The sequence below is a fragment of the Solea solea genome, chromosome 13 (genome assembly GCF_958295425.1).
Source record: "Solea solea chromosome 13, fSolSol10.1, whole genome shotgun sequence".
Classification (NCBI taxonomy): domain Eukaryota; kingdom Metazoa; phylum Chordata; class Actinopteri; order Pleuronectiformes; family Soleidae; genus Solea; species Solea solea.
In genome coordinates, this window is record NC_081146.1 from 23,815,940 (window position 1) to 23,829,152 (window position 13,213).

General features: G+C 40.4%; 1 protein-coding gene across 3 annotated transcripts in view; it reads left to right on the top strand.

Annotated features, from left to right (window-relative positions):
- Positions 1–13,213, top strand: part of sema6e (sema domain, transmembrane domain (TM), and cytoplasmic domain, (semaphorin) 6E) — a 171,836-nt gene that overhangs the window by 115,598 nt on the left and 43,025 nt on the right. For all 3 annotated transcript variants that reach the window (XM_058647097.1, XM_058647099.1, XM_058647098.1), the window contains 8 exons: positions 335–425; positions 1,726–1,848; positions 2,929–3,017; positions 3,132–3,349; positions 5,546–5,677; positions 5,910–6,065; positions 9,694–9,870; positions 10,642–10,779. In XM_058647097.1, coding sequence (XP_058503080.1) covers positions 335–425; positions 1,726–1,848; positions 2,929–3,017; positions 3,132–3,349; positions 5,546–5,677; positions 5,910–6,065; positions 9,694–9,870; positions 10,642–10,779 — 1,124 coding nt within the window. The remainder of the gene's footprint in view (positions 1–334; positions 426–1,725; positions 1,849–2,928; positions 3,018–3,131; positions 3,350–5,545; positions 5,678–5,909; positions 6,066–9,693; positions 9,871–10,641; positions 10,780–13,213) is intronic.

Consider the following 13,213-nt stretch of genomic DNA (forward strand, 5'->3'; position numbering starts at 1 on the left):
ACACACACACATACGAGGCTCAGACCTGCAGGTTAGAAAGTATCTGTGAGTGAGAGATAAACTCCACTCTTTTACAGACTCGACCGCGGACAGTAGAGGAAATGAAACTAATCTTTATGCCACATGTGTGTTGCTTTTCATAATGACACACAAACACAATCCTCTACATTAAAGGCTCCTTGGTTTCCGAGGCTGCAGCAGTGTAAACAATAACGTTGTTTTCTTATTTACAGTCGTCACTCGGGCTTTTATGACCTGTTATTTTTATTGGCTTTGCTTTACAGTTGTGTGGATATGTCCTTGTAAAAAAAAAAACGTGTCCTCTCTGACGCAGATGTCCACACTGGAGCAGGAAGGCGAGGAGGTGGTGGGACAAGCTCGCTGTCCGTTTGAGTCTCGCCAGTCCAACGTCGGCCTCTTCGCAGGTGAGTTAGTGCTGTCAATCCAGACGTGAACATTTCCTCTTGTCTTTGGTTTTCTGTCCGAACCCAACTTATCCCGATAGAAGTAGTCAATAATAGTTTATTTAGAACAATGCAATGTAAACAATATGTAAAATGTACAGTAAAAATGAAGGAAGCAGCAACAAAAAAAGATAATAATACAAAAGGGGACAATCAAAGACAACCTGAGAACACAATGATTTCCTCCTCTTACATTACTCTTGTCTTATTTCTTTATTTTTTTTTTGTATAATATTGACCAACCTGATTCTCAGAATTCCGAGAAAAACGTCAGAATTCTGAGAAAAAAAAATCGAAATTCTGAGAAAAGAAAGTCAAAATTCTGAGAAAAAAAAAAAATTCTGAGAAAAAAAGTCAAAATTCTGAGAAAAAAAGTCAAAATTCTGAGAAAAGAAAGTCAAAATTCTGAGAAAAGAAAGTCAAAATTCTGAGAAAAAAAAAAAAAATTCTGAGGAAAAAAAGTCAAAATTCGGATAATAAAAGTCAAAATTCTGAGAAAAGGCTTTTCTTCAGTCGAACATGATTTGTTCCCACTTTGAGGTTAAAGTTATACGACAGGAGTGATTGACAGGTGGTTTCATCCAATAGGCGTCTGTGAATTTCAAGTTTTTAAAACTTGTCTCTGAATCTTCCGAGCTGGCGCTCTCTCATCTGCACACTCGTTCCTGCGCAGAGTGCCGTGAAACTTTCTATAACGCACCACCGACTATGTCCAAGTACTTTATACGACCACATTTCAACCATCTGAAAAGTGTTATTTAAATGTAAATGCAATCAAAGCAAACCTCATGTTAAGCGTCTCTACATCAGTCTGAATATCCCTGTGAATAGAACCTTACTTCAGAGCGGAGATAAACACAGGGTGTCCTCGGTTGGATTATAATTTGTGGTTAGGATTTTTTTTCCTTTTTCTAACTAATGATAGCAGTAAAGAAGGAAACTGATACTTTGGCGAAGCACATTGGGGTCAAGGAAGTTCATGGGGGGGGGGGGATTGGAGCGATAGCCAGACCTGCACTCAGTCCAGCCAGGTTTCCACTGACATTTATTCAAAGTTCACATGGCGTGTTATTAAAAGTGACACGTTCTCCTACATCTGTTCTCCCCTGCCTGATTTTATTTAAAGGGCAACAAATTCATCCGTGGCCAAAATAGACACGTAAAAGAAGTGTGTGTGTGTGTGTGTGTGTGTGTGTGTGTGGGTGGGGGTTATTTCATTGATTTCTGCTGATATTCTGTCTCAATGACTGTTTTCTCTCAGGTGGTGATTTCTACTCGGCCACGATGACCGACTTCTTGGCGAGCGACGCGGTCATTTACAGGAGTTTGGGGGAAAGTAGCGCAGTCCTGCGCACGGTCAAGTACGACTCCAAGTGGCTGCGAGGTGAGCGTGGATTTGTCTTCCCTTTGTTTCCCTCAGAAACGTTGTTTAAATATCAAAGAAAATGTCAAACTGTGTTTCTAAAACGTCCACATGTGTTTTGTTTTGTCTCAGAACTCAGAATATATATATGTATATATGACAATAATTTAATATTTGATCATTTGTTGCACTATTGTATGGAAAAGTAATAGGGCCATGTGTTAAAAAAAACTAAAAATTTAATTCAGAATTATTTTATCTCACAATTCTGACTTTTATCTCAGAATTCATGTTGTTTTATTTATTTTTTTACGTGATACTCTTCCGTACTAACCAGTTGGAGTTGCATTTAAAAAAGATTTTGGTTGGACGCCATTGTCCAATCAGATTGAAACAAAGGATCTGTGTCTAAGGAAATAAAGAAACCACATGGAGTGAAGAAAAGTATAAAGAGGAACCACATTAATAATGATCAGATACAATGTTAAAGTTCAGACTTTCTTGTTCCTCATTTCCACACACGGTGTGAATAACTTTTCTAAGTCAACGGCCAAAAGTTAACACTAAATAAATCAATAAATCTCGTTTCAGGTCCTATTCATCCCGCAGTGTTTGTTACACAGGTCATATAAAGGGCTCGCAAAGTCTGATTAGGGATCTAGATTATTCTCACCAAGTTTATTTCACGTATTAAACAGAAAATCTGAGTCTCGGTGGATTCCTAAAGGTTTGGAGAGGAGTCAAAGTTTCTTTACAGTGTTGGAAAGTAAAAGAAGACAAACTTGTGGAGAAAGAATAACAGCAGAAACACTAAAGATAATGAACCAAAGTGAGTGATTGTTTCCCATCAGCACCAGTTCTGCTGTGTTGATTCTATTAATGTTTCCGCCGCAGTGCTAAGAACGTCGCCCCGATACCCAGATTTGTCGTCGTGTGACACGTTTGCACGGCGTTTTTCCTTCTTGGACCCATTTTCCTGAACACGAGCATCTGTGCGCACCGGCTGCACTGCCAACCTGCTCACGCTGCGCCGTCATGTTGGAGAATAAGGCTCCGCTGCCAGCGTGTTTGTCACACATCTTTTCTCCTGGTCTCCCACAGAGCCTCATTTCCTCCACGCTATCGAATACGGGAACTACGTGTACTTTTTCTTCAGCGAGATCGCGGTGGAGTACACCACTCTTGGCAAGGTGAGGGATTCTGTGAAGCAGAACCGCAGATCTGAAGCTGCTCAGTGATCTGCTCTGAATATAACATGTGGTCTAGTTTCTTCTCCTCAAAGACGTCTTCTCTCCTTCCGTCAGGTGGTTTTCTCCCGAGTGGCTCGCGTTTGCAAGAACGACAACGGCGGTTCTCCGAGGGTGCTGGAGCGCTACTGGACGTCGTTCCTCAAAGCCCGACTCAACTGCTCCGTCCCTGGCGACTCCTTCTTCTACTTCGACGTCCTGCAGTCGCTGACCAACGTGCTCCAGATCAACCACCGGCCGGCCGTGCTCGGCGTCTTCACCACACAGGCAAACAGGTCAGTGAGGTCACAGTGAGGTCACAGTGAGGTCACAGTGTGGTCCCAGTGTGGTCACAGTGAGGTCACATGCTGGATGAACGTGTGAATGTAATGAGTGAAAGTCAAGAAATGAAGAAGTCTTTGTATTTAGCTTCACGTGTTTGAATGAATGTTGGTTTACTTTCTTGTTTTTCATGGGTCAGTATCAGTAAGTGCAATAACAACATGCTAAGCTAACAGTTGTTATGTTTAAATACATTGCTACAGTTAGCATAAACCTATACTGTTAGCATCACACTAAAGAAGCTAACGTTTTTTTTAGGATAAAAAGGCTATTGATTATAGTTAGATTATAGTATTAATTTCAGTTATATTATAGTATTGATTATAGTTAGATTATAATATTGATTATAGTTAGATTATAGTATTGATTATAGTTAGATTTTAGATTATAGTATTGATTATAGTTAGATTATAGGATTGATTATAGTATTGATTATAGTTAGATTTTAGATTATAGTATTGATTATAGTTAGATTATAGTATTGATTATAGTTAGATTTTAGTATTCATTTCAGTTAGATTTTAGATTATAGTATTGATTATAGTTAGATTATAATATTGATTATAGTTAGATTATAGTATTCATTTTAGTTAGATTGTAGAATTGTTTATAGTATTGATTATAGTTAGATTTTAGATTATAGATTATAGTATTGATTATAATTAGATTATAGTATTGATAATAGTTACATTATAGTATTGATTATAGTTAGATTATAGTATTATTTTAGTTAGACTATAGATTATAGTATTATTTAAATTAGATTATAGTATTGATTATAGATTATAACATATTGTAGTATCTATCTACTATATGATACTTTAATATCTACTATATAATCTATATATCAAAATATATCACCTCCCTCTTTTTTGTGTGATTTTTATTTTTAATTATATATGAATCTTAATTTGGTACTGTTGACAGTTGAAAACGGTTAAATAATCTTCTTCTGAAACTTAACATATGAGAAAACAATTAACATATTATTCCGCAGTGATGACAATCACGACTTGTAGCCCAAGGAAAGTACACATATAGTAGTGAATAGTGTGTTACATCTGTATTTACACGGGGAATAAAAAAACGCTCCAAAAGGAAAGTTTAGTGGATCTAATATTGATATGTTCTATTTATATTTCATAGGGGCTATATGTATGTAAGATATGAAACTCTGAGTTAAAGACAGGTCCTGCAATCCAAACATGAAATTCTGGAAAGTGTTTTCCCACCTCGTCCTCCCCAGAGACTCGGAGGTTGTCGGATATTCTGAGGAAATCAAATCCTGCACAAACTGAAAGGCAGATCCACGAGGAGCCGCTCGTATATACATCCCATATCCACAACATGAACATAAACAGCATTTACAGGCTGTGAATGAAAATGTAAATTAAATTACATTAACCATGAATACCATTCTTCTTCTTCTCAGTAAATTAATTATTTGATGCATTAATTTATAATAATTTTCAGCCGGCTGTACACTGGAGGGTGTTTTGCTGCCCTCTGTAGGAGAAAACAGTTCTTCAACACAGTTATCAGTGAATCCAGTGAATGTTTCCTTAATCTCTGGTGGTGACACATCACACACGCACATTTAATGACTTAATGCAATAAATTCCTTTCATACGGTCTCTAAAATCTTTTTAAATCTTGGATAAAACCGATTTAACCCGACCATGTTTGGATATTATATTAATAAGGCTTGAGAAACATCACCCTACCACAAGCGGCAAGTTCTTTCTTTGCTAGTTTGTTTTATTTTAGACTGAAAAAACTGAAAAAGTCAGGTCTTCCTTGATTTCCTGCCAAATCATAGTCATATTTGTTTTGCCTGGTTATTTACAGTGCGGGTGGCGGTTGCTCAGTGGGTCATGTTCCAACCGAAAGGTCGGGGTGTGATCCCCAGCTCCACTGGTCCACTGTCCTATGTGTCCTTGGGCAAGAAAGATACTTAATCCCAGATTTTGACTGGGTCTAATCGGTCAATCTGTGCGAAAGTGAGTGTAAAATAAAGTGACATTAATTTGCCGAACAACCAACATATGATGGACGCGGCTCATTTATTCGTCCAGATAAATAGATGCGTAGTTTTTTTGTTGTTACTGGATAAGAACCTGAGAAATCTCACTTTTGTTTGGCTTCAACAGCATCACCGGCTCTGCGGTCTGCGCTTTCTACATGGACGACATAGAGAAGGCCTTCAGTGGCAAATTCAAAGAGCAGAGGAACAGCGAGTCGGCGTGGACACCTGTTTCCGAGGATCAGGTCCCGAAACCGAGGTGAGAGGCGTGTCTTTAAATAGTAACCTGTCACTTTCAAGTGTGTTTCCTCTGCCTCTGACAATGGAGGCTGTGCACCTGCAGCTGCTGCTGCTGTTATTGTTCTGCAACAATCCCCTACACACACACACACACACACCTGTTCTCGTCGCCGCAAACAAACAGCTGCCTCTGCTCGTGCATCTGTGCCTGTGAGTGAGTCAGTGGATTATTTAATTTTCTCCCTCCTCAGACCGGGCTGCTGTGCCGGCGAAGGCTCGGCCGCCGCCTACAAGTCGTCCACCACCTTCCCCGACGAAACCCTGACCTTCATCAAGTCGTACCCACTCATGGACGAGTCTGTGCCCTCGGTCAACGACAGGCCCTTCTTCACTCGCACCACCAGCAGGTACGAGACTCGTTTTTCGTCCGTAAATGACAAGTTTTTTTGCGCAAAGTCTGTGTGACGTGTGTGTGACTGGGTGTAAGAAGACCCGGGGGTTCGAGCCCCGGGGTGGAACAAGGGTGCGTGGGTTTTCTCCAGGTTCTCCGGCTTCCTCCCACAGTCCAAAACATGCAGTATGGGCTGAGAGTGAATGGTTGAATGATCGTCTGTCTCTGTATGTGTCCCAGCGATGGACTGGGGAACTCTGTTGTGTGACCCCGCCTATCGCCCTATGTCAGCTGCGACCCCGTGACCTTCCTGCGGTATAAAATGGATGGCTGGATCTTTGTTCACATTTTCAGTTTGTTAAACAGCATCTCAAGAATAATCTCCAGAGAATCCTTTTCACATTTGGCACAAATATTCACTGAACGGTCAAAGTTTAAGGACAGAAACAGTTTTTGGCTTGTGAAAGCGTTATCGCCAATAACTCCTCGAGATATTTCCTTATACGCGTTTGGTACGTATGTACAGAATAGCAGTCGACATGCACATGTTACTGTATAATTCTGGAGGCAAACAGGGGCGATAATTCCACATCTGCTGTGAGATTAAACACAAAACAGTTCAACAAATCAACTGTCAATCATCCGTTCATCCCATATTATGTACTTTCACTACGATCAATCATTTTTGTCAACATCAGTTTCCTAAATAAGTCGTGAATTTTATATAAAACTTTAAAAAAAGTAGTCATTTATATTAAATATTAATAATATTAACTATAGAGATGTGGTTTTCCAGTGATTTATTCAGACTGAGCGACGTTTGAAAATCCAGAACAGATTTAGTTCACAGGAAAAGGCAAATCCTTTTTTTTTTTTTTAGAGAAGCCAGATGCTGCTGCCGCCTCGTGACTGGAGTGGAAAGATTTGGTTTTATAAATGCAATAATCGATAAAACAAACGTTTGTTTTGTTTCTTTTTAATAGTCGCAGTGACTGACAGACTTAGGAGTATTTCCAACTTGTGCAAGTCAGTCATGTATCAGGGTAATGTGTCGTAAACCATTAAACTAAACGCCAAGCTTTTTGTTTGAGTGCTCTTCAACAATCAGTGTCACTGTTCATTAATTTAATATAAAAATGTATTTCAGGTATTTTTTTATTTTTACATTTTCCACACTCACTATTGATGAGTGAGCTCAGGTGGAACACACGACCTTGTCCCTCATTAAAACCCATTGGATTTATTTGACGGTCGATTCCAGCTTCTCTCTGTTTGTGTGTGTGTGTGTGTAGTCCTCATGGAGACCAGAACCTGATTCCTAATGAGGCAGAATCTCGTTTCTAAGGAACTGGTTAAGATTTTAATTGTGTTTAGGTTAAGGTTAGACATTAATTGGTTATGGTTGCGGTTAGGGATCACCCATTTGTTAAGGCTGTCCACATGAATGGACGTCAATACAATGTCCTATGTGAACCATAGAAAGTGAGGAGATCATTTTGAAGGTGAGGACATTTTTAGCTCGACCTCACAACTTTAAGGGGATATTTTTTGGGTTAAGACTTGATTTTAGTGTTGGGGAATTGGGTTTTAGGTTCTGCTTAGGCACTTAAGGTCAGGGTAAGGGGTTTAGGGAACACATTATGTCCTCCTCATTAAGAATAGTGTTAAGACTGTACAAGAGAGTGTGTGTGCTTAGTTGAGATGGTTAACGTCGGGGGCCGGTCAAGTTTTAAAATTAAAATATGCAAAACGAAAGTGAAAGTAACCCTAACCCTAACCCAAGTGTGATTTGGAACAAGATATAACTCATAATAAAAACCTATTTATGATGCAAAACAAACAGAAATAACTCATTATGAGTTTATATAATGTGGCGGGCTGTATTAAATCCATTGGAGAGCCGCATGTGGCCCACTGGCCGCGAGTTTGAGACCTCCGCTGTACGTGTGTGTGTGTGTTGTGACATTTGAGAATCCACTGACATCAGATGATGATAAGGAGAGAAGGTTGTACTGGGACTGTCGTCGCTCGTGTCGCACACAGAAGCACGCAAACCTCAGACATGGACGCACACGCTGTACGTACACACACACACACACACACATAGTATAGAAGAGACTCATCACCCGTGCCTCCTGAAGCAAAGCCAGACTGACAGCCAGGCAAACAGTGCAGAGGCTCCATACTGAGGAAACATGCACCACTTCACATCTGGCGCCAAAACCATCACATCTGCCTCGCTCCTTCCCCAGAGAGGGCCTAGATAAATGAAACCTAACCAGAAGTGCATCACGCGATACCATCGGGACGGTGCGGGGACGTGCCAGTCAAGTCCGTGTGGGTAAACAAACCGGCCTCACTGGGACCATCTGGAAGGGGGGGAAACGGGACAGAGGAGCCTCGGCGGGGGTCCTCAATAGAAGGTTCTAGAGGAGATGTGATGCCAAAAAGTATAAATTGGGTTTATTAGAGAAGGTTTGCTTGTTCAAGTCCCAGAGCCACAGCAGCAGGCCGAGGAAGTAAAGCTTATCCCTCTGTCAACAATCACTGGACTCAAGGTGCCCTTCAGCGCGGCTCTTAATCCTCAGCTGCTCCAGTGGAGCCAGCAGCGGACAGCTGTGCTGATACTGGGCAGCTGTGTGGACATGAGGCCGAGCAGCAGCAACAAGGCGAGAGGATGGAAGGATTCGGCAGTGTTCAACGTTAAAATGACTTTTCTTTCAGCATGTATGGTTAGAAAAAGGGTTTTAGCCTCAAATGCACTAACTCGGAAAGAATGGATTATTAACGTAATGGAGATGATCAAGTTGGAAGAGGGAGCATTCAGACTGTATGCTGAATATACAGGAATATGGGCTAATGTCACAGTTTTTTCCACACTTTCTATACAAGGACCCACTTTTTAAAGACTCAAATCACAATATCATGTGTTGTACATATTATATATGTATTATTATACATACATACATGTTCTTCAAGACGTAATCGCATAAATCTTATGTAAATTCTGCGAAGAAAATCCCCTGCGACCCATCTCAGGGTCCCGACCAAGTCTTTTGGGTATCGCTAATTGAATTTTCTGTCATGCTATGCAATAAGATCAATTGTCATGAGAGGATAGTACAGTAAAACTGTGTAAAACTGACATTAGGAGTTCACTAAAAGGGTCCGGGTTGGCTCTGAGGCTTTTTCGCGCGCGTTGATGAATTGTCTCCTGTCGTGCGTCGTTTGTTTGTTGCTCGCCAAACGCTTTCAACGAGCGAAAAAGATAATTAAATGAAACGCAGTGACTCACAGAGAGACTGCAGCGTGTGGCAGAAAGTGGGAAGGGTGGATCGATTGAGCGGCTGTGGGCGGACGGACGGACGGACGGACGGCGAATTAAGGGGATGAAGGGATTAGAGGAGGTAGGCGATGGTGGGATGTAGATAAAGTGATTGATTGCACACTGATGCTTCACACAATGAGCTCAGTGCTCGCCTACTGTTTTGTTTACCATGTGACTCTGACTTTGACAAAGTAAAACAACGACGTTGAGACACTAACGAGCGCGTTCGCCGTCGTTGGCTCCTCACTTTTGAAAAGAAAATGTCAGCTTCGCTTGAGAAGACAGTGAGTGTGTGTGTGTTTTGTGTATCTCGCAGATTCAAGTTGACCCAGATAGCGGTGGATACGTCGGCGGGACCGTTTAAAAACTACACGGTGGTTTTTCTGGGCTCAGACAACGGCCACGTGCTCAAGATCCTCGCCAGCACCGAGGGAGCCAACGCTTCCTTCAGCACGCAGCTCCTGGAGGACATCGACGTCTACAACCCTAACAAGTCAGTCACTCTCTCTACGCCGAGCTCTCCATCTTTCTCCCCCCTCGCATCCGCTTTCAAATCTTAATTGTTTCTTTTGTTCATCGTTTTTTTTTTTTCCTTCTTCCTCTTTTCTCTGTTCTCTTGCTTCTCTCCTCCTCTCTTGTGTTCTGCCTTGATCTGTCCTGCCCACCCACTCTTTGGTCTATTGTAACTCTTTGCATCACCCTGTACAGCCAGAGGGGATGCTTCTTCTTTCCTATCTTCTTTTGTTTTCCAACTGCGCGCCTTGAACATTCACTCTCTCGGCTGAGCCAGTCGCTGCAAAGATGAAAATAAAAATAATTTATACATGTGTATATATATATGTGTGTATGTATATATATATATATATATATATGTGTATATATATGTGTGTGTGTATATATATATATATATATAAAATATATATGTGTATATATGTATGTATGTATATATACATATACGTATATATGTGTGTATATACACATATATATGTACATACATATGTATATATATATATGTACATGCATATATATATATATATATATATATATATATATATATATATACATACATATGTGTATGTGTGTATATATATAAATATATATATACACATATGTATGTATATATACACACATATATATATACATATATATATATATATGTGTATATATACATATATGTATATATACACACATATATATATACATATATATGTATATATATGTACATATGTATCGCCTGACAGTTGGTGTTTCTCTGTGTTCCTAGATGCAACGTGCAGGGGGAGGACCGGAGGGTGCTGGGCCTGGAGCTGGACCGGGATCACCACGCACTGTTCGTGGCTTTCTCCAGCTGTGTGATCCGTGTGCCGCTCAGCCACTGCTCTGACTACAGCACCTGCAAGAAGTGAGTCACCTGTGTTTTAAAACCGTGCATACAGTCACTTCTTTTTCTGTGGCCACACACACACACACACACACACAATAAAAGAGTGTAGTAAATGAACTCAATCAAAAATGATAACAAAGAAAAGAAGACCTAGTGTGAGGAATAATGGGAATTGCTCTTACTTTGGTTCCGCTGTGCATTTGTGCTTTACCGGGAGAGCAGTGAGTACCATGGTCAGGATCCATTAGTGACAAATACACACAATTAAATGAAAAATAAAAGACAGCACACTGGCTAACTAGTAGTACTGAATATTTCTCTAGAGACTTTACCCCGGGAATCATAGCAGATGCAATGGTTAGCTTGAATAGAAATTTGGATTTCTATGTAGTTTCTTGAAGACGTGTCACCTCTCGTCCAGAATCTTCTGCACTTCTGGACGAGAGGTGAGACGGCTTCAAGGAGAGTCCAGCTGAAGAAAATATGAAACATTAACCCTTTATATGTTTAGATATTTGAATGCAAACATGTTATTTTAATTAGAGGTAATCAAACCACCGGTAACGAGTGTTGACCCACTGAGACGTCACCTCTAAGTCTGTGAGCTTGCACATCCACACAGTACCAGCTTTACTGTTTTATTACCATAAGGACCGCAATGTACAACATAAAACCTGAAACTAGTGTTTGAAACTATTAACTATTCAGGAAATATGATTATTATGATATGATTATGAATCAAAGAAAAAAGTGGGAAGTGGGCTGATTTTCTGAAAAAAAACACACAAAACTGTGGATTGGAAGGACTGTGGATTTGCCCCCTGCTGGTCACTCAAGAGAATACAGGGTCCAGGCACTTTGACATTGGCTTCAGTTCCCGTACCTTCATCTGACTTACTCCCAACTCCAACGAGTCAGAGTGAAAAACATTCACACGTGTTGGTCGTATTCACGGCCGTGTTTGGAACATGTCAAAACCAGCTCGCAGAATGAATTTGGTGTTCAAAGACTCGCCGTGTACTGGGAATATAATGGCATTAGCAGGACCAATTTTCTCCACAGGTACCCATTTAAGAAATGTGCCCACTCATGATGGTGTGAGAGGCATTCGGAAAAGACGAGGCGTGCACCAAATTGCAGGTGTTATGCTATTATCTGGGTCATGGAGTTTTCACAGAAAGTGTTCTGACAGTGTAGCGTAGCACAGTTGAAGACTGTGATCTGGTGTCTGGTGGAGCTTAATACGTGAATAAGTGTGATTAAATCCCATATGAATGAGTCGCATTTTTTTTTTTAGCTGCGACGACGGTGCTTTTAAAAGCCGCGGGACTCGCGGTTGCCATGTTTGCAAAATCTCCCGTTGTGTGACTGTATCTTCATTTTCTCCCCGGACGTTTCCTGAAGTTCACGTTCACGAGAAACAGGCTTCAAGACAGAAACCGTGAAAGTATTTATAATATTTATTATACTTTTTGACTTGCCTTTCGTTTTACTTTTCGTTTGACTTGTTTGTGTACACAAGGACGCGGTAAATCAGCAGTTTATCACAGTAGTGCGTGGGTTGACTGAAGCTTTTGTCCGGGTGAATTCCAGCTGTGACACAGGTGCGTTTGAAAAAGTATGAGGTTAGAGCAGGAAGCCACTGTTGATGTGCATTTACTGCCACTTTATTAGGTACACAGACATCTAATTAAGTGTCTTAATCTGCGTCAAGGTTGGATGTGTTCTGAATCCAGAGATGAACCTATTTATCTTCATAACTTACTTTTAACCAGTGATTATTTGAGTCATTGTTACTTTTAGTCGGGCCATTTTCCCCCTGATTTGTAGCATTAACGAGGCATTTTCTCTTCTTCAGAATCTTCTCTGTAAACTCTAATTAATTTATTATTGTGATAATTATATTGTGACTCTTGATTAGTTGTGATTAACCATTGCTCTACTGAGATAAATCACAATTAAGGAAAACGAGTCATTTGACAGACTTAAAAATACAAAACAGAGACTGGACTGATATCGGTATCACACATTCCAAATAAATGATGTGCCTTCAGTCTTCTGCATATCTTACTTGAGTTTCTGTTGCTGAGTCAACAACTCAAACTAATCTGCTCGTTCTCTGAACAAGTTACCAGGGATTATCTCTCGCGGCGCTGCCGCTCACTGGACCTTTGTCTCTTTTTGTGATGGTTGTGTGTGAAAGTCACACTGGACGACCAATTTCTGAAATACTCAGACCAGTGTGACACTAACAGCCGTGCTACATTCAAAGTCACTTAAATCGCCTTTCTTCCCAAATTCTAATGATCAGTTTGAACTTCAGCATTTCTTCTTCATGCCTAAAAGTGTTGAGTTGTGTCTGAGTGACGGGTGTGGCATAAGTGGCATAATCTTCTACATTCAATTTCTCTTTTTTTTGTATTTAAAGCATTGTTCAGATTTAGTTTTGCTC